The 21,811-nt window shown below is 44.5% G+C and overlaps 2 protein-coding genes across 3 annotated transcripts in view; both read left to right on the top strand.

Annotated features, from left to right (window-relative positions):
* LOC309365124 (EPM2A-interacting protein 1-like) overlaps positions 1-21,811 on the top strand; it is a 39,899-nt gene that overhangs the window by 6,199 nt on the left and 11,889 nt on the right. Inside the window, exon 2 of one of the 2 annotated variants that reach the window (XM_081903291.1) lies at positions 3,419-5,773. In XM_081903291.1, the coding sequence (XP_081759417.1) occupies positions 3,419-4,047 (629 nt within the window). In that variant the 3' untranslated portion in view covers positions 4,048-5,773. Of the gene's footprint in view, positions 1-1,865; positions 5,774-21,811 lie in introns of those variants that run through there. The other variant, XR_014165923.1, reaches the window with a different exon arrangement.
* Positions 10,137-21,811, top strand: part of LOC309364439 (uncharacterized protein) — a 51,339-nt gene continuing 39,664 nt past the window's right edge. Inside the window, exons 1-3 of the mRNA XM_081901730.1 lie at positions 10,137-10,262; positions 14,033-14,413; positions 17,446-17,632. Of these exons, the coding sequence (XP_081757856.1) occupies positions 14,048-14,413; positions 17,446-17,632 (553 nt within the window). The 5' untranslated portion in view covers positions 10,137-10,262; positions 14,033-14,047. The remainder of the gene's footprint in view (positions 10,263-14,032; positions 14,414-17,445; positions 17,633-21,811) is intronic.

The following is a 21,811-nucleotide window of genomic DNA, read 5'->3' as shown; positions in this document are numbered from 1 at the left end:
AGACACAAAGTCAGGAAAGCTAAAGCACAGAATGAACTCAGGCTTGCTAGAGAGGTTAAAAGCAACAAAAAAGGCTTTTATGGGTATGTCCGTAGCAAAAGGAAGAACAAAGAAACAGTGGGGTCACTCAGAGGAGAAGATGGTGAAATGCAAACAGGGGACACAGAAAGGGCTGAACTCCTCAATGCCTTCTTTGCCTCAGTCTTCTCCGATAAAGAAAACAATGCCCGACCTGAAGAATTTGGAGCAAATGATTCAGCAAAGGAAACACAGCCCAGAATAACTAAGGAGATAGTACAAGAATACTTGGCTAGTTTAGATGTATTCAAGTCTCCAGGGCCAGATGAACTGCATCCAAGAGTATTAAAAGAACTGGCAGATGTGATCTCAGAACCACTGGCAGTCATCTTTGAGAATTCCTGGAGAACAGGCGAAGTCCTGGCAGATTGGAGGAGGGCAAATGTTGTCCCTATTTTCAAAAAGGGGAAAAGAGAGGACCCAAATAATTACCGCCCAGTCAGTCTGACATCAATACCAGGGAAGATTCTGGAGCAGATCATTAAGCAAACAGTCTGTGAGCACCTAGAAAGGAATGCTGTGATCACCAATAGTCAGCATGGATTTCTGAAAAATAAGTCATGTCAGGCTAACCTGATCTCGTTTTTTGACAGAATTACAAGCCTGGTAGATGAAGGGAACGCAGTGGATGTAGCCTACCTTGATTTCAGCAAGGCATTTGACAAGGTGCCCCATGATATTCTTGTAAAGAAGCTGGTAAAATGCGGTCTTGACTATGCTACCACTCAATGGATTTGTAACTGGCTGACTGACAGAACCCAAAGGGTGCTCATCAATGGTTCCTCTTCATCCTGGAGAAGAGTGACTAGTGGGGTGCCACAGGGTTCTATCTTGGGCCCGGTCTTATTCAACATCTTTATCAACGACTTGGATGATGGACTCAAGGGCATCCTGATCAAATTTGCAGATGACACCAAACTGGGAGGGGTGGCTAACACCTCAGAGGACAGGATCACACTTCAAAACGACCTACACAGTTTAGAGAACTGGGCAAAAACAAACAAGATGAATTTTAACAGGGAGAAATGTAAAGTATTGCACTTGGGCAAAAAAAATGAGAGGCACAAATACAAAATGGGGGACACCTGGCTTGAGAGCAGTACATGTGAAAAGGATCTAGGAGTCTTGGTTGACCACAAACTTGACATGAGCCAACAGTGTGATGCGGCAGCTAAAAAAGCCAATGCAATTCTGGGCTGCATCAATAGGAGTATGGCATCTAGATCAAGGGAAGTAATTGTGCCACTGTATTCTGCTCTGGTCAGACCTCACCTGGAGTACTGTGTCCAGTTCTGGGCACCACAGTTCAAGGAGGACACTGACAAACTGGAACGTGTCCAGAGGAGGGCAACCAAAATGATCAAAGGCCTGGAAATGATGCCTTATGAGGAACGGCTAAGGGAGCTGGGCATGTTTAGCCTGGAGAAGAGGAGGTTAAGGGGTGATATGATAGCCATGTTCAAATATATAAAAGGATGTCACATAGAGGAGGGAGAAAGGTTGTTTTCTGCTGCTCCAGAGAAGCGGACACGGAGCAATGGATCCAAACTACAAGAAAGAAGATTCCACCTAAACATTAGGAAGAACTTCCTGACAGTAAGAGCTGTTCGACAGTGGAATTTGCTGCCAAGGAGTGTGGTGGAGTCTCCTTCTTTGGAGGTCTTTAAGCAGAGGCTTGACAACCATATGTCAGGAGTGCTCTGATGGTGTTTCCTGCTTGGCAGGGGGTTGGACTCGATGGCCCTTGTGGTCTCTTCCAACTCTATGATTCTATGATTCTATGAAATTTGAAACAATTGAAGTCTAACTCAGAGTTGAGACCCCCTGGATAAATGGTTTGAAACATGAAAAGAAACCGTGTTTCTTGCTGCCGTAACTGTCGCTCATAATCTTTTCTGATGCTAATTGCCTTCTGATTCACCCATAAAACTGTAAATAATAGATCTGTATCTGAATAATTATGAGAAACAAAATGTTCTACCAGAGGTGCCTCCAAATTAGCATTATTAATACGTGATCGGTGTTCACCAATCCGAACCCCCACAGCTCGAGTGGTAGAGCCTATATGCAATAAATTGCCAGCTGCTGCCTTTGCTGCCTTCGTGTGTTGTGATGGCGGCGGCAGAGGCAGCAACCCTCTCATTCCACTAACGAAAGGAACCTCTGAAGCCTGGTGCTCGGCTGGCTCCCTCCACCATCCCTTCACTTGGATACCCACTCTCACACACAGAGAGAGGCCCATGCACCCTCTTGCCTTCCCTCACGTTGCGCACTGCCCCCAAGCTCAACTTGCCCTCTTGGTCAGGCTGCCGAGAGGGGGGGAGGGTGGGCTTCTGCTGGGCCAGAGCCGCTTCTCTTCTGGGCGACACCCCCCTCCACACCCCAATCCCTTTTCTGTTCCGAGCGGCTATGTTGCAGGGCCCCCGGGTATCATATAAATACCCTCTATTTAAAACTTTTTCTTATCAGGCGATCATCAAAATTTTTATTTATAGACATATTACTGACATATTTTTTAGCTGCTTTTGGGGGGCCCTCCTCACCTGTGCCCCTAGTGGGTGCTTTCCTCGCTGTCCCCTAACTATGGCCCTGACCCCAATTACTGCAGCCTGTGTGGGAAAGCCTTGAGGAGCTCACTGTGTGCAAGGGGGCTTTGCCAGGAGAGAAGCTGTACTGGTGCTCCGAGGGCAGGAAGAGCTTTGGCTGGAAATCGTTGCTCACTTCACACAAAAGGATCCACATGGGGAAGAAGCCATCCAGGTGCTCTGAGTGCAGGAAGAGCTTGGGGGTCAGAATCCACACAGGTGAGAAACCTTCCCATTGCCCTGACTGCAGTTAGAGCTTCAGCCAGGTAGCCCCTCTCTCCTGACACACGGGAGAACCCACACAAGAAGAGGGGGAGAAGAAGGATCTGAAATATTTTCCTTGAAGCTTGAATTGGTTTTTATTTTTTTATTTGTTTTATTTGATGTGTTGTGAAGCGCTTTGAGGCTTTTTCTTTAAAATATAAAGCGGTATAGAAATGAAATGAATAATAAGGATAATTTCATTGCCAAAAGTAAGAAACGGCACCTCGGCATTCCATTGTGGTGACCGTAGCCTAGGTTTAAGGAGACATTTAGCAATTAACTGATAGATATCTGAGTTTTTAATCCTGCCATGGAAGGATGTCATCAGCAGGGCTTCCTCTCCCACTAATAAGGCTGAAGGTGGCTGAAGCACAAGATGGAGGTTGTGGAGCCTTGGCTTCCAGTATTTTCTCTTGATTATAATTATATTATCACTCCCCTCACCCTGGAAGAAATCCAGTTAACCGCTCCACCTGTTTCTTTGTTGTTAGATCATTTGGTTGCAATGCCGTCGCACAAGAAGAGGAAGATAGATTTGGAGTGCCGCATTTTCAATAAGAAATGGACACACGACTATTTCTTTGTGGAGCTGAAAGGCATGCCCGTGTGCCTCATTTGTGGTGAGGCCCTCTCCATCCTGAAGAAGGCCAACCTGCAGAGGCACTACAGGACGAAGCACATCCAGTACGAGGAGTTCCAAGGGCAGCTGTGCGAGGAGAAGGTGAAGGCGCTGAAAATGGACCTGCACGCCCAGCAAGGCATTGCCCCGGAACCAAGGAAGGAAATGGACAGCGTGGAGCAAGCCAGCTTCGTGGTGAGTGAGCTGGTCTCCAAAAAGCTTCGCCCGCTCTCCAGAGGCGAGCTGGTGAAGGAGTGTATTGTGGCCACTGCCGCTCTCTTGGCCCCAGAGAAGCTGAAGCTCTTTGAGAGCGTGAGCTTCTCTCGCAGGAGGGGCCCAGCTCACAGCAAGAACTCGACTCGGGGAATGGAGGGGTCGCTTGCAAGGGGCCCCCGATTACCAGAGGTGAACTTGGAAAGCCAGCTGCTAGCGGCCACATTGTTGATGCCGCCAGGCAAAAGTGAGCTTGAAAAAGAAACACAGCCACAAGTGTCACACTGAAAAGCTGCTGTGTTGAATGTTTATCATTATTTTATATATATTCTCTTCTTTATTTTTTTCTTAAGTTCTTCATCATCATAATTTTATCATTCGTACGCCACCCATCTAATTGTGTTGCCCTACTACTGTGGGTGGCTTCCAACAAAATATTAGAAACACAAGAGCCCTCAAAGAGTAAAATCTTCAGCTGTGAAGTTATATAATTTTTTACATTTTTTAATCTTGCAGATTATAGAAGATGGTTCTGGAATTTGTTGGCTCTGCCTAACACTTCCTCTTGCTCTGCCAAGCAATGGGCATCAGTCCCCACTGCTTCTGTTTGGACCCCGCTCCCCACAAAATAGATTTTTCCAATGGGTCACTGGCCTTTCATTTAACAAATAGCGAAAGGTTCCCCACAGCAGAGTGTTTAAGTGTAGGCTGGTGCCAAAGGTAGAGGCAAATGGTTGCAATGTATTAACCTATATTGCTTGGCTATATTCCTTTTTTTCTTCCGTGACGGACTTTCAAGAAATCGACCCGGTGGTGAGGCAGGGATTGGGTGATCTTTCCTCTTTGAGGCACAGTTTGTTCCTTTGTACGTTCAAACATGAAAAATAAAAGTGAGCCAGAACGAAAAAATGGTTACAGAATATTTACCTGGCGAAAGGCTGGCATCCTGTGGCCCCTTCAGATGTTGTTAGATTTCAACTCACGTCTTCCCTGGCATTGGCCATCCTGGCTGGGACTCATGGGAGCTGGAGTCCAATGATCTCTGAAGGACCACAGGTTTCCTTGCGTCTAGGTCCACAAATGCCAGGGACAATTCAAATCCCTCCTCAGTCGTGAAGCTCTGAGTGTCTTAAAGCCAGTCACCATCTTCATGTGAAACCTCCCTCACAGGGTTGCTGTGTGCGTGAAAGCAATATATCTTGCAGCGGCCTTGATGAGGGAAGTGTGCAACAGAAATGTACTTCCTAGGTAAAAAGACAGGAAATAGTTCTGAATCTGATTGAAAAGAAAGCATTCCTTGTCTCCATATAGCATATAGCAGGGCTGGGGCCCATGTGTTGTTGAACTCCAGTTGAAGTCCCAGCATCTGGTTCCTCAGCCCTCTGCACTCTCTCTCTGGAAACCTCCAGCTGCCAGGTGACAGGAACCAGCCAATGCCTTATAGTTCAGAAACAGACTGCCAGGAACTGGGATTGCAAGTTGCCAATCTGGGAAACTTAGGCAAGCATCAACATATTCGGTTTCCATGCTTATGAATGTTGATTTAGATCAGATCGTCTGAGGTGAGGAAATATTAGGGGAAATATCTGCTTGACACCACCTTGGGATAGTTTTGACAGCAATTCGGGGAACTGGGAATATTTCTAGGTCCATCAGGGTTGATGGACCAGCAAATAGCTAGAGAGGATTAAGGAGTGTGTTGGTGGAGTGGGATTAGGCCTTGTTTCTTGTGTGGCAGATAAGAGATTCCATAGTTCTTAAGGGTGAAAATTTGCTGCTTGTCAAAATGATGCTTGAGCCTTTTTTTCCTTTCAAAAAACCAAAGCAAAACAACCCAAACATGGCAGCTGGTCTAGTCAAGCAGGAAAATATAAGGTTCATTTGTGAAGTTACCTGTTTAGCTCCGAGCTTTGTTTACATCTGTCCTTTTTAGCAAACAAATCCACATAATTGTTGGTGGCTGTCAATGTTCTTGTCAAATAGAACTAATTAAAAGTTTTTACTGTTAAAAAAAGTTGTGAAAAATACTTTCAGCTGAAGTTGCAAACACACTGATCCTGATCCCTGTACAGTCGTACCTTGGTTGTCGAATTTAATCCGTTCTGGGAGTCCGTTTGATTCCTGGAACCGTACGAGAACCAAGGCACGGCTTCCGATTGACTGCAGGAGCTTCCTGCACTCAATCAGATGCTGTGTCGGACATACGACTTCTGAAACATTTGAGTTGCAAGGCGTTTGACATTCAAGGTATGGCTGTATTACATATGCACTACAGTTGGGTTGAAACAGTTCTCTTTACAGTTACCTGATTTGCACTTAATAATTTATAATAATAATTTATTATTTATACCCCGCCCATCTGGCTGGGTTTCCCCAGCCACTCTAGGCAGCTTCCAACAGAATATTAAAATACAATAGTCTGTTAAACATTAAAAGCATCCTAAACAGGGCTGCCTTCAGATGTCTTCTAAAAGTCTGTTAGTTGTTTTTCTCTTTGACATCTGGTGGGAGGGTATTCCACAGAGCGGGTGCCACTACCGAGAAGGCCCTCTGCCTGGTTCCCTGTAACTTGGCTTCTCACACGGAGGGAATCACCAGAATGCCCTCAGCGTGGACCTCAGTGTTTGGGCAGAACAATGGGGGTGGAGATGCTCCTTCAGGTATACTGGACCGAGGCCTTTCTAAAGGTCAGCGCCAACACATTGAATTGTGCTCGGAAACGTACTGGGAGCCAATTGCACATGTGGTCTGTGGTCCTCAGAATCCACCCCACCCCCTTCCATGGCTCTGCTTCGCACCTTAGCCAGCCGGGATGTGCCTTTAAACTCCTGACAATGCCTCCTCCTCGCCTGGATGGAGGGGAGAGAGTTGTGTGTGCATTTGTATCTCAGATATATCCTTCCCATACAAGGCAAAACTGTTCAAACTATGGCACTACATCTTTTTTTGCTTTAAAAAGAAAGCATTGAAAGAAGTGTTGTTTTTAAAATTTATTGCTTTATTTTTCGCAACTTAATGCAAAGAAAAGAACTTCCCCTTTTTCCAGCCAGTGTGGTGTAGTGGTTAAGAGTGGTAGTCTTGTAATGTGGTTCGTGTCCCCGCTCCTCCACATGCAGCTGCTGGGTGACCTTGGGCTAGTCACACTTCTCTGGAGTCTCTCAGCCTCACTCAACTCACAGAGTACAGTTGTACATACGCTTCAGGTTACATACGCTTCAGGTTACATACGCTTCAGGTTACAGACTCCGCTAACCCAGAAATAGTACCTCGGGTTAAGAACAGAAATCGTGTGGTGGTGGCACAGTAGCAGCGGGAGGCTCCATTAGCCAAAGTGGTGCTTCAGGTTAAGAACGGACCTCTGGAACAAATTAAGTACGTAACCAGAGGTACCACTGTATTTAACAACAAGTACTTGAAAGACCAAACCGCGATGTAGCCGTGCTCTTTTCCATCCCTTTCCAAGAATTGCAACAATCTGTTCCTCCAATTGGTTCTCCCTTCACTGCAGTCAACTGAAGGCAACCAACTATGCCCTGGGGGACCGATCTTTCTCACTGCCAATGAAAATGAATGAATAGGAGAACCTATGCATGTGTCACCGACACAAAAACTTTGGATATGCACTCTGTAAAATAATGAAAGTTTACTTCCCCCTCCCCCCTCTATCCCCACTTCTCAACTCCCCAACCTTATACTGTATGCAACATTATAGTCAGTCTGTGTGTGAATTTTGATGATATCCAAAGTAACAGAGTAGCTTATAGCTAAGAAGCAAAATAGCTGTTCTATGTGATAGTTCCTTTTTACAGACTACAATGTCCAGACTCTTGGTATTCAAAAGAACCTTACTTTCATAAACATATAACTGAGAAAAATATATTTACAATCTCATGCTTATTCAAACACAGGCATGTTCTCACTTGAATTGTCTTACAGTTTCTTACAAAAGGTTTTTACTTTCACCTCAGCAGTAATTCTGTTTTTGAACTTTTGAGCAGTAATTTTGATCAGCATTTCGTGATCTTCCACTGTTTCACTTCAGACAGATCACACTGACACACGATAGTATCCTGAGACATCTCTCTCAGCAGCACTTCTCCCTCATGCACAGAGAGAGAAAAGAACAGAAAAGCAGTTAAAAACAACAGTTACTGGAATAACAGTCTCAACAGAATGGAATGCCTCCCTCATGTGACTAACACACATGAGGGCTACTGTCAAAGGAAACTCCATCTTAAAACATTCTCATTTATGGAAATTAAACCATCATCCTTAGCACTTTCCCCAGACTTAGAGAAACCAGCGAGCCTTAAAACTAGGAGAGCAAAAAGCTCAAAGACAGAGGGCACTTAGCGGCACCCATAGAGATGATTATGATGATAGCTCCATTGATGTCAGTGAGCTTATTCTGAATAAAACAACCCATTGCTTTGTAGACCTCAGATCTCCAGAGGAGGAAATAAGGGGATTTGTGTCAGGGAACAGCTTCCAAACCCTGCTGCCAATGCATTCTCCTCCTAGCTACACTTGCTATTCACAGTTCATTGTCTTCTGGATCAGTGCCTTAATCTTTTGTAGATTCTGTATGTTGTGACGTGCGGTTTGTGATTCAGCTCTCTTGACATAACATGCCAGAGTCAGTTCTCTAGTAACACTTCTTTATTAAAGCAAACAAGACTGAGACCTGAGGAGGGAAGAGCTACGTTTATAGGGACAGGGAACTAGCTAGAAAGGATACATTTTGGAGGGAACAATATCAGGCAATCACAGTCCTGCCTTTTGGAGGAAACCAATAAGACAGAGGATCCAAATACAGCAGCTTAAATGAACCAATAGTAGCTGTACCCTCTGGAACCAAAAGGCAGTTACTTTACCCTAATGCAAATACAGACAATAATAATACAGATATAAAATCCTTTGACTCAATACACAACACTGTATATCAGAGCATAGCCATTGAGGTGTCCCCAGATGTTGGTGTCCAGTTCCCATCAGTTTCAGCCAGCAGGGATGACAGTCAAGGATGATGGAAGCTGTAATCTGGAGCTCACCACCTGGACTATGCTGCCCTATATCCTTCCCATTGAAACAAATGTGAAAATAAATTTTGGACGCTATAGATTTATCCTGGTCTGGTGCATGCAATGCCTTTTGTTTTGCAGCTGCATGATTTGTGCTTGTATAGTGGTGGCCATTGGCTATAAACAATAAAATTTATAGATACAGTAGATTGAACTGCAAAAAATAAGTAATAAAATAATAAAACGATTATTATTTTTTGTTCCTCACTCCCAAATGGTGTGTGTGTTTTTGGTTATATTGTGCTTTTGGTTATATTGGGGGTGGGGGGCGGAGAAGTATGAAGGCCAAAACTGCTCCCCTCCTCTGCTAAATGGATGCAGGAGACCAGAGGCAGCGAATGAAAAAGCAGGGAAAGACAAACCCTCCAAGTGCCAGTATTTTCCAGGGATGTCCCTGATTTAGAGAAGCCGTCCTGGTTTCTGATTTGATCCCAGAATGTCTCGCTTTTCCTTAGGGTCTCCCTATTTTCATTGAAGAAATGCTGGAGGGAATGGAGTTATCCAACCCACGGGCCCTCTGAAGGCAATCCTGTATAGGAAAGTTTTTTAGGAAGGAAGTCTAAACAGAGTTAAATTTGAGAAAATTAGGATAAGATTGTATATTCGTGTTGAAAAATTAATAAAAATTATTTTTTAAAAAATGAAAGTTTTTTTAATGTTTAATGTTTTATTATGTTTTTATACATGTTGGAAACTTCCCAGAGTGGCTGGGGCAACGTAATAAGATGTGCGGTGTATAAATAGTAAAATTATAGTTATGGAATGGGATGTCCCTATTTTCATCAGATTGGGTCGGTTGCTGGAGCTAAGTGATTGCAGGATCCCAACCAGCAGAGCTGGGAACTGGACTGCCTCCTCCAGCTACCCATTCGGGCTGCAGGCATAGCTGTCAACCTTCCCTTTTTTACCGGAAATTCCCTTATTCCAGTGCCATTTTCCGCTGCTATCCCGGATTGTTAGGTATCCTGTAGAGTAGACTGTCCCCGGAGCAGGTGAGGCTGCTGATCCCTTATTTTCAAATCTGAAAATTGACAGCTAAGGCTGCAGGGTGGCATCGTCCCAGCTTTCTGGAAATATTTGCTGATAAGGAAACCAGTGACTGCACATCGGATCACAAGGAGACTTATTTGTGCAACATTCTGGATAGCATATAAGATGCCAGGTAGATTCCAATGATACAATAAATTTTGAGGGACAGCGCAAGGGGGCGCATCCAGCCTCGCAGCCTCCCAGGGCCCAACCCACAGCCAGCGAGCTCCGATGCCCAGAGAGGCAGGAAACGGGGCCAGCCAGGGGGACTCGGGAGCGGCTGCACTTTCCTGTCCCCCGCCGAGGAGAGCGGAGGAGCAGCGGCCCGTGGCCTGGCGAGTTTCCCCGGAGAGGAGCCGGATTCCGCTGCAGGGACGGAGCGAGGAGTCCGAGGTGCAGGAGGCGGGAGGAGGAGAGCAGGTGGGCCTGGCAGGATCAGGCCCCGAGTGGAATCAGAGGCTGCAGGGCGCCCCCCCCCAACCGGGCAGGAAGGGGAAGGGGCGCAGCGGAGGGGCAGGGCATCTGCAGGAGGGCACAGGGGCAAACATCTCTGGCTCAGGCTGGCACGGACCCTGCCGGAGACCCTGGGGAGCTGCTCCCTTCAGTCCTGAGCTCAAGGGGCAGAATGAGGGGTCCAAGGCAGCTGCTGCTTCCCGATGGACGATGCATATAGTCGCTCACGGATCAGCGGCGTAGCTGGGGCTTTTGCCGCCCCTCTCCCTGTCCCTCAGCAGGGAGCCCAGCCCATTTCGACGGTCCTCCCCACTGACTAGAGGGAAGGCGAGGCAGGGGGGAAAGTGCAGCAGGAGGGCCCCTCTCACTCTGCAGCCCCCTGACACCCTTTGCAGGCCACTACTTCTGCCCCCCCCTTCCTCTGCCAGTGCCATTGATAAACCTATCACCCTCATTTGTGAATTGGTCTGATCGCCTTTGAAAGCTCTCTTTTCTCTTGTAGTAATGATGTCCATCAGATTCATTTAGCAAGGAAATGACTTCTTTTGTCTTCCCCAAATCAAGGTACACTGTGCCTACACATGGAGGCTCTGTTGATCTGTCACGGCTAATAAAACAGCTAATAGATCTATTTCGCGGAGAAGGCACCTGATCTTTTCCGAAGCTGTCAAAGCTAGTGACCTCTTGTGTCTGCGTGTAAATCAGTGAGACAGGCTTAAGCCTGCTTCATTAATTGTTTTATTTCCACCTTCCTCAGTAAGGCTGCAGAGTTTTCAGATGAAGGCTGAGGGTTGAAGTGGGTGACAGTTTAGAGAATGCAGAAGAAAGGAGGATTCTTAAGATGTGTGGCATATGGAAATGAATTAATGATAATAAAAACGTTGAAGACAGTATTGTAAAAGACTGAGGAAGGCGAAATTGAAATTAGCTATTCATGTTCAGATTTCCAGTTACAGATAGGTAGCCGTGTCAAAACAAAGAAAATTCCTTCCAGTAGCACCTCAAAGACCAACTAAGTTAGTTCTTAGTATAAGCTTTCGTGTGCATGCACACTTCTTCAAATACTTCTTCAGATTATTACTCATTTCATTTCTATACTGCTTCATATTTCTATTTTTTTTATAATAAATTTTATTAAAATTTTCACAATATCTCCAATCATACAATTTTCAAAATCACATATTTTGACTTTTTGAACCTCCCTCAGCTCCTCTGACAATCATCCGTAATTAAATTTCTACCTTCACATTCCTTAATTATAGTATCGCCTTCAAGTAAAATCTTTCTATCCTCGTTTACATTCTTGCAATATTCCTTATTTTTTTCACAAAGCTTCTTTAAAACACACTAGCGTTGTTTGTTCCTCACATACACTCTTCAAATATTCTCTGAATTTTCCCCAGTCCTCTAGGAACTTGTGGTCTCTTTGAAGTCTGATTTTTCCAGTTAATTTATCTAGTTCTGCGTAATCTGTTAGTATTTTTCTCCATTCTTCCAAAGTCGGTAATTCTTCTTGTTCCCCATCAATGTTCTCGCTGCTGTTATTGCGTACTGAAAGAGTTTACAGTCCCTCTTATTTATTTCATTTCTAGTTATTCCCAGTAGGAAGGTTTCTGGTTTCTTTACAAAGCTATATTTCAGCATTTTCTTTAACTCATTATATATCATTTCCCAGAACCCCTTCACTTTCTTACACTCCCACCACATATGAATAAAAGTACCCTCTTTCTCTTTACATTTCCAACATTTGTTACAGGTTTTATACATTTTTGCCAATTTAACTGGTGTTATATACCATCTGTATACCATTTTCATAACATTTTCTTTTAACATAGTACATGCTGTAAACTTCAGATTTTCATTCCATATTTTTTGCCAGTCTTCCATATCAATACTATACCCTAAATCTCTGGCCCAGTGAATCATTACAGATTTAACTTCCTCATCCATCGTGTGCCATTCCAATAATATTTTATACATTTTTGAGATTATCTTACAATCATTGTTAACAGTTTCCGTTTGAAATTTCGAATCCTTTTCTTTATACCCTTTTTCTTTCACATCCTTTTTAAACATATCATTTATCTGGTAGTAGTGCAGCCAATCAAATACATGTTCTTTTACTTGCTCGTATGGCTTCAATCTCCATTTCTCTCCTTCTTTTACCACTAGATCTCCGTAAGTAATCCAATTACTCCTCATATTAATTTTCTTGACTCCCATAACCTCTAATGGGGATAACCAATGTGGAACCCCCATTTCTAATAGATTTTTATATCTGTCCCATACTTCAATTAACGATTTCCGGAAGATATGGTTTTCAAACAATTTATAACCTTTTTTCTTCTCTTGCCACCCAAATCTGTTATCTGCTTCATATTTTTAAGGGGGGAAAATCTAATTAGTAATTAGAGAGAAATCTCATTGCAGTTTGTGTCTATAGGATGTTGAGAACATTAACTCTGTAGATCCAGGAGTTCTCTCCTCCTGATAGTCTTAGATTTGATTGTTCTTTCCGATAGAACAGGAGGAACGAAACATTTATGGGCTTAAAGCTGCATTAATTCTGGAGGCCACATTCCAGTGAGCTTTGAGGCCAATGTATGCACATTCATGCGCACACAGAAAAGATATGCAGACCATAAAGCCACATGCACACACTCACCAGAGGTGCTGCACACACTCACCAGACATGCCATCTAGCATACATACAAGTCTTGCAAACACAATCAGTATGTTTAGACCTTCCAACCCCAGTCTTGGGGGGAGGAAAAATAAGAGCACAAGAAGACCCTGCTGAATTAGCAATGAGATCTGTGAAAAAAAGTCCCTTCTGATTGTTCTTTAGAAATCCTCTTTAAAGAGCAGCCAGAGGGATCATTTATTTTCCTTTTGCCCCATTTCAGCACTGTGCTGGTTTGTGCTGAAATTGGAGTTGAAAAGATCTCTCTAAGGGCCCCTTAGGCATCTTTCTCTCCAGGACAGACAGAGATCTTCATCCTATGATCAGATCAGGAGATGGAAACGGCAGGGACTAGCAGGACACACCCTGAGGCTTGGCAAGCCATATGCAGCCAATGGACTGCAAGTTAGAATATCTTCAGTAAAGAGAGTTTGTGACCATCAAATATAAAATATTTTGGAGTGGGTTGTTTGATTTTGTTGGCCAATGTTCCTTTTGTCTGTTTGTTTCTTAGACTGTGCAGATACCATACATTTAAAGCATGTGGCTTCCCCCAGAGAACCACGGGACCTGTAGTTTATTGCTAGAGTTCTCAACACCCCTAACAAACTGCAGTCATGTACTTTAAGTGTTAGGTGGGTCTGTCGCAGCCTTAATCATATACGAAGATCTGTTGCTGCCTTTTCAACATGCTAGAAGTTGCAGCCAGGATCAGCATTCCCTGTCCACTGAACATGCTCAGTCCTCTCACTGGGTTGTTTTTGGATTTCCCTCCCTCTGCCTTGGTCCCCCCCCCCCCCAATATTATTTGTACTTCCATAAACCTTGATGTTTCCCCCAGTCTTTGAATAACTTCCCCTCCTCCCTGGGTGGAGTCATTTGGGTGACATAATGATTGTCATTCACAGCCTGAACATCAGAAATAGAAAGAGTAATAATATATTTCAAAAACTGGCTAATGGTTAAAAAATGTGCTTTTGTTTTTATTCTTGTGTTGTATTTTACTTTGTGTCTAATTCTTTTCCAGCAGGGTGGTGTAAAAATGGAAGAGCAGAGACCCAGGAGACCCATTCAAAGGGAGAGACTGGAGTGCAAAGGAAAGAAACCTCCTGCCGGCCAAGTTGGGGCCATCAGGGATCTTCTGCCTCGGGCAGATTTATGTCAGATTAAGCAGGAGCCAGAGGAGGGGCAGCCGCAGCAGCACTGGGATGCCCAGAAGCAGGATTTCCTGAAGACGATGCAGCCCCCTCGTTCAGGGTGGGAAACCCCACAGGCTCCCAGTCCTCCCCAATCTGGGAATAGTGTCCTCTCCTTCAGGGGAGCTGCAGATGCCAGTCGGTGGCCAAGTGGGAGAGTAGGGGGAGCAGACCAGACCCTGCTTCCAGACACTGAGGGGCTTCTGGGAAAGGTAAGTGCCCTCCTTCTTGTAAAGAAGCTGGTAAAATGTGGTCTTGACTTTGCTACCACTCAGTGGATTTGTAACCGGCTGACTGACCGAACCCAAAGGGTGCTCATCAATGGTTCCTCTTCATCCTGGAGAAGAGTGACTAGTGGGGTGCCACAGGGTTCTGTCTTGGGCCCAGGCTTATTCAACATCTTTATCAACGACTTGGATGATGGACTCAAGGGCATCCTGATCAAATTTGCAGATGACACCAAACTGGGAGGGGTGGCTAACACCCCAGAGGACAGGATCACACTTCAAAACGACCTTGACAGATTAGAGAACTGGGCCCAAACAAACAAGATGAATTTTAACAGGGAGAAATGTAAAGTATTGCACTTGGGCCAAAAAAATGAGAGGCACAAATACAAGATGGGTGACACCTGGCTTGAGAGCAGTACATGTGAAAAGGATCTAGGAGTCTTGGTTGACCACAAACTTGACATGAGCCAACAGTGTGACGCGGCATCTAAAAAAGCCAATGCAATTCTGGGCTGCATCAATAGGAGTATAGCATCTAGATCAAGGGAAGTAATAGTGCCACTGTATTCTGCTCTGGTCAGACCTCACCTGGAGTACTGTGTCCAGTTCTGGGCGCCACAGTTCAAGAAGGACACTGACAAACTGGAACGTGTCCAGAGGAGGGCAACCAAAATGGTCAAAGGCCTGGAAACGATGCCTTATGAGGAACGGCTAAGGGAGCTGGGCATGTTTAGCCTGGAGAAGAGGAGGTTAAGGGGTGATATGATAGCCATGTTCAAATATATAAAAGGATGTCGCATAGAGGAGGGAGAAAGGTTGTTTTCTGCTGCTCCAGAGAAGCAGACACGGAGCAATGGATCCAAACTGCAGGAAAGAAGATTCCACCTAAACATTAGGAAGAACTTCCTGACAGTAAGAGCTGTTCGACAGTGGAATTTGCTGCCAAGGAGTGTGGTGGAGTCTCCTCCTTTGGAGGTCTTTAAGCAGAGGCTTGACAACCGTATGTCACAAGTGCTCTGATGGTGTTTCCTGCTTGGCAGGGGGTTGGACTCGATGGCCCTTGTGGTCTCTTCCAACTCTGATTCTATTATTCCTCTCACCTGGGTTTCCAGCACCTGGAGGTCACAGGTCCAGTGCCTCTAGACATGGAGGTTCTGCTTAGCTTTGGTGGTGAATATTCCTCCTCCCTGCACTTTCTCTCTAATCCACTTTAAAAAGGTTTGCTAGACCAAACCTTACATGGCAGGTTTGCGATCATATCTCCTGCTATTCTTACTTTACCTAAAAAGCTGCAGGTGACTCTGAGTTTTATCAGAGCAGAAGCTGTGTCAGAAGAGGTGACCTTCCACCAACCCCCGTTTTCCTCCTCTAAATTGCCTCCATTTCCAAAATGCTCTTTGGTCCCCACTGAGGTAAAAATCTTGGCACGTCTTGCAGCCTCAGCAATCCCATGTGTAATCGCATTAAATAGTTGTACAAATTTACCAGCTGTGGTCCTGCACTGGCAGCAAGGCTAACAAACAGGGGAGCTGGGAACGTGCTCTTCCCATCTCTCCCTGCATCTGCCTCCTGACCTAATTGTCCCACCCTACCTCATGATTTGGCCGGCCCTGAGGGTGAACTGTGATGAAACCAGGCACTCTCTTATGAGCCACAACTAACAAACTTTCCATTTTGCCCAAACCAGGAAACTACAGCTGGAACAAGCTGGGATATTAAGCTAACTTCAAACTGTGCTTGGTGAAAACAGGAAACTCTGGCTGATCAGTGGCTTCGTGGTTTGACTGGCTGATCAGTGGCTTCGTGGTTTGACTGATTCCACTGATAGCAGTAAAAATAGGAAGTCCTGTTGCATTCAAAGGGGTTGTTTGGACAGAGTCTCTGATCAGCATGCCTAGCAGGACAGGCTTAAAAAGGTAAAGGACCCCTGACCATTAGGTCTAGTTGTCACCGACTCTGGCAAACCATAGCAGCGCACGGGAACGCTGTTTACCTTCCCGCCGGAGCAGTACCTATTTATCTACTTGCACTTTGACGTGCTTTTGAACTGTTACGTTAGCAGGAGCAGGGACCGAGCAACGGGAGCTCACCTCACCCAGTCGCGGGGATTCGAACCGCCAACCTTCTTATTGGCAAGTCCTAGGCTGTGTGGTTTAACCCACAGCGCCACCCGCGTCCCAGGACAGGCTTAGGAAGCTACTATTATTATTATTATTATTGTTATTATTATTATTACTTGCATCCTCCCTATCTGACTGGGTTGCCTCTGCCCATCTGGGTAGCTTCCAACAAAATAAAAACTGTCAAAAATTTCCCTGTAAAAGGCGGCCTTCGGAAGTCTTCCATTTTGTAGAAATGGCCTTCGGTTTTAAAGAATTTCGGAATCATGTGGTGTAAACATGTATGTTGTCCTCTAGGTCCAAACACACAGAGACTCACACATAGTAGGAACAAGCAGTGCTTTAAAGTGCTTATCTTGCAAACTTGCCATCTAAGTTGTTTACTCCTGACCGAAGTTCCTGTTTCCCAAAAGGACAGGAGGGGGAGCAGAGGAGGAAATGGATGGGTTTGAAGGCTCTTTTTGCCTCTCTCCCCTGAGAAACAAGAGCAAAGCGTTTTTGCAGGGCAGGAGGACATCGGAGGAGGCAGCGAGGGCAGAGGGAGCAGTGGGCGGATCCTCCGCCTCTCCCAGGGGGTCCAGATGCAAGCAAGGGGCTTCCTTCTTCTCCATGAAAGGGCCACCCATGTATTCAGAGCAGTCCATTGCAGATTAACTCTTAACTTCCAAGGGATCTACTCTCAGGCCACTAATGTGCATACCATGCCAGCCTTAGGAAGGAAGGTGGGACAGGCAGGTGAAAGGAATTGCCAAAGGTGATCGAAAATGGGTGGAGGATCTTGGGAAGTGGGTGTCCAGTTGGGGCTTCTCCAGGGGCAGCGGAATGTCTTGGGCAGGAGAATCCCTGCAGGGGCTCTCAGACTCCCTTGGCTTCTTCTTCTTCCCTCCCTCCCAGGAAGCTGCAACTTGCTCTGGATTCTGCGCTCCTCAGGAAGCTGAACCTGCAAACCTAGCTGAGACTGAACCTGCAAGCCTGGCCAGGATGGAAGGAGGAAGATGGATGGGTGACCTGGTCAGGCTGTCTCCCGCATCCCTCCCCACAACCTCTGAGCATTCCCTCCCAGGACCCTTGGATAAATCTGGTGAGTTCCAGGGGAGAGGAGATGGGGACAGGAATAGATGGATGGTGGAGGGAGAAAGAGGAAAAGATGGAGAGGAGACAAATGGAAGGAAGTTCCTGACAGGAAGAAGGAAGGGGTGAGGCCTTCTCCAAAGCAGCTCTTTGTTTCTTAAATCCTTTTCATAAAGTAGTGGGGGCAGATTTTCTTCCTCCAGGCTTTGAAATCTTAGGTGTTATTTCCATGGCAGGAATAATTGATGGTAATGATGTTGCACACCAATCCTGAAAAATGGGTGAAGGGGAATGGAAATGTTTCCCATAATCATTTATAATTAATGTACATAAATTGTTTCTATTACTCTTATTTTTTATAGACAGGGTCAGAATGATACATTATGTAAGCAAATTGTGTAAACTTGCCAATCTTACAGACTCGGGTTGTTTGTGAGAGTGAGTGAGTGGGATAATAATTTTAGCGCCCCTTGGTTCTCCCGCACAGACGCGAGACAACTCCAGTAGTAATTATCTCAGGTTTATTGCTCAAACTCACAAATCACTGTGGAGCTCAGTCTTCGGCGTGTTCATTCCAGTTTGCAGTTGCCGAGTCCTCCAGCAAAGAAGCCCCCACCCCACTTTTGCTTTCTTTTCCCCTCTTCTCGCAGATTCTCTTGAGCCTACGATTTTTTGGACAGGCTATTTCCAGGGTCTCTGTGTCAGAGCTGAAACTGGAGCTAACAGTCTGTGCCCCCACCCCCCGTCACCCCCTCTTCCTGCTCTTTGTTCTTTGCTCCTGCTGCAGCTTGGCTGCTCCTCCTCTGCTTCACATTCCAACTGAATCACATCTCTTGCGTTCTCAGGCTCTGTCAGTGGTTGCATGACAGGCTTGAGATTCACGGAGCTGACACCCTGTAATTTTGTCCATCCCTAAGGTTCCATGGAGATACTTTGGTACAACCTTGGTGCAAATTTCAAAATAAGTACAAAAAGCCAACAAAGAGACTCAGAAGTTTATAGTGGCACCAGCTTTCCTGGTCAAGAGTCCACTTTGTCAGACTGCAGCCCACAAAAGCTTAGACCATAATACATCTATCAGCCTTTAAGGGCTGCAAAAGATGAATAAACAGAAGCATAGTTCACCTATGGAATCCATCCTACAGGAGACAGTGACGGAAAGCAACTTGGATAATTTGGAAAAAAAAGGATAAGACTGATGTCTCTGCTCTGCCCTCGTGGTCCTAGGCAATAACGCTTCTTAATACTAGTTTCTGGAAAGCACAGGAAGGCAGAGAAGACTCTTGTGCTCCAATCCTGCTTGCCAGTTTCCCACAGGCATCTGGTTGGACTCTGTGAGAAGAGGATGCTGGACTAGGTGGGCCTTTGCCTGATCCAGCAGGCTCTTCTTAGGTTCCAGCATATTGCAATATTTTTACAGTTACATGTAGCACTTAAGTTTTATTTATTTCACAAAGGAGATACTGTTACTTTAGCCTGAGATCATTCACTTGAGAAAGAAAAATAGAGATGTGTCTAATAAACCAGTTTCAGCATAGATCTGTATTATAAAATGAAGATGCCTTAGTAAGTGTGAATGGAGTGATCATGTATTGCTCTTGCCATTATCTTGCCATTATTAGCTTTCGTAAAATTTGGAACCTCGAGAGGATAGTGCAGAATGAAGGTGTTACAATGAGAGAAGGTGCAGACTGGGATTGACAGGTGTTCAATTCCCTTTTTGTCTTTCTTGAAAGTCTAACAGGATTCTCTTTCCTCCCAGACTCCCAAACAGGTGAGGAAGATGAAAGTCAGAATTCTATGGAGCCACCTGTGAATTTATGCGAAAGAACAAAGAAATTGAGGATACAACAACAAACTCACACAGGCGAGAAACCATTTAAATGTATTGAATGTGGAAAGAGCTTCAGTCGAAATGATGCACTGAGAATACACCAACGAACTCACACGGGGAAGAAACCATTTCAATGTATGGAATGTGGAAAGAGCTACAGTCAAAATGAAGCACTTAGAAGACACCAACGAACTCACACAGGGGAGAAACCAGAGAAACCATTTAAATGTATTGAATGTGGAAAGAGCTTCATTCAAAATGGACACCTTAGAATACATCAACGAACTCACACGGGAGAGAAACCATTTAAATGTATTCAGTGTGGAAAGAGCTTCATTCATAACGGAGCACTTAAAGTACATGAACAAATTCACACGGGGGCGAAACCATTTAAATGTATTGAATGTGGAAAGAGCTTCAGTCATAGTGGAACACTTAGAAGACATCAACGAACTCACACAGGGGAGAAACCAGAGAAACCATTTAAATGTATTGAATGTGGAAAGTGCTTCAGTGAAAGTGGAGCATTTAGAAGACATCAACGAACTCACACAGGAGAGAAACCATTTAAGTGTATTGAATGTGGAAAGTGCTTCAGTCAAAGTGGAGCATTTAGAAGACATCAACGAACTCACATGGGGGAGAAACCATTTAAATGTATTGAATGTGGAAAGAGCTTCAGTGAAAGTGGAGCATTTAGAAGTCATCAACGAACTCACACAGGAGAGAAACCATTTAAATGTATTGAATGTGGAAAGTGCTTCAGTCAAAGTGGAGCACTTAGAAGGCATCAACGATCTCACACAGGAGAAAAACCATTTAAATGTATGCAGTGTGGAAAGAGCTTCTGTCGGAACGGAGTACTTAAACTACATGAACAAATTCACACGGGGGAGAAACCATTTAAATGTATTGAATGTGGAAAGTGCTTCAGTCAAAGTGGAGATCTTAGAATACATCAAAGAACTCACACTGGGGAGAAACCATTTAAATGTTTTGAATGTGGAAAGTGCTTCAGTCAAAGTGGAGATCTTAGAATACATCAAAGAACTCACACTGGGGAGAAACCATTTAAATGTATTGAATGTGGAAAGAGTTTCAGTGATAGTGGATCACTTAGAAGACACCAACGAACTCACACGGGGGAGAAACCATTTCAATGTATGGAATGTGGAAAGAGCTTCATTCAAAATGTACACCTTAGAATACATCAACGAACTCACACGGGAGAGAAACCATTTAAATGTATGCAGTGTGGAAAGAGCTTCATTCATAACGGAGCACTTAAAGTACATGAACCAATTCACACAGGGGAGAAACCATTTAAATGTATTGAATGTGGAAAGAGCTTCAGTCATAGTGGAACACTTAGAAGACACCAACAAACTCACACAGGGGAAAACCATTTAAATGTATTGAATGTGGAAATAGCTTCAGTCGTAGTGAAACACTTAGAAGACATCAACGAACTCACACGGGAGAGAAACCATTTAAATGTATGCAGTGTGGAAAGAGCTTCAGTCATACCGGAGTAGTTAAACTACATGAACAAATTCACACGGGGGAGAAACCATTTAAATGTATTGAATGTGGAAAGTGCTTCAGTCGATATGAAATCCTTAGAATACACCAACGAACTCACACGGAAGAGAAACCATTTAAATGTATGGAGTGTGTTAAGAGCTTCAGTCAAAGTGGACACCTTAGAAGACATCAGCTAACTCACACACAATGTATTGAGTGTATTGAATGTGGAAAGGACTTCAGAGGGAGTGGAGACCTTAATATTCATTAGCAAATTCACACTAGGGAAATGATAGAAATGTATGGAGTTTTCCACTCAGGGTTCACTACTTACACCAAGAAACTCATAAAGGGGGAAATCAGATGTAAATGCATGGAATGATGTTTTAGTGTTTGTACTTAAATTTGTATACACATATGTATGTATAAAAGTAATGAAGGTCATATATACTAAATGTACAAAATAAGTGGCAACTTTTTGCTAGATAAACAAGGAGGGAGTGTGAATCTGGAATGCTCAAGGTGTGTGTTGAATCTGTTTAGTTTTCAGGTCCGCCTTTCACTGCCAAAATGATGGGCTGCCCTTCTCTTGTAGATCAGTATTCCAGGCGCTCATTACTTGAACTTTGCATAACCCATTGAAGACCTTTTTACTGATAGCATTTTCCAGCTGAATGAAAGGTCCCTGTGTTAAATGTTCATTTGGTATTGCTTTTGAAACTCATCTATTTTCTGTGCTCTTGTGTACCTGTTTAGAGCTGTTTTTATTAAATATTTTCTGCATTGGCTTTTGACCTGTGGAAGGTGACCAGTGAGGGTGTTTTTTGTGTT

Source organism: Podarcis melisellensis (genome assembly GCF_964234715.1).
Source record: "Podarcis melisellensis genome assembly, chromosome: 2".
Lineage (NCBI taxonomy): Eukaryota > Metazoa > Chordata > Lepidosauria > Squamata > Lacertidae > Podarcis > Podarcis melisellensis.
Note: the sequence above shows the minus strand (reverse complement) of the source record. Positions and strands in the feature narration are given on the sequence as shown.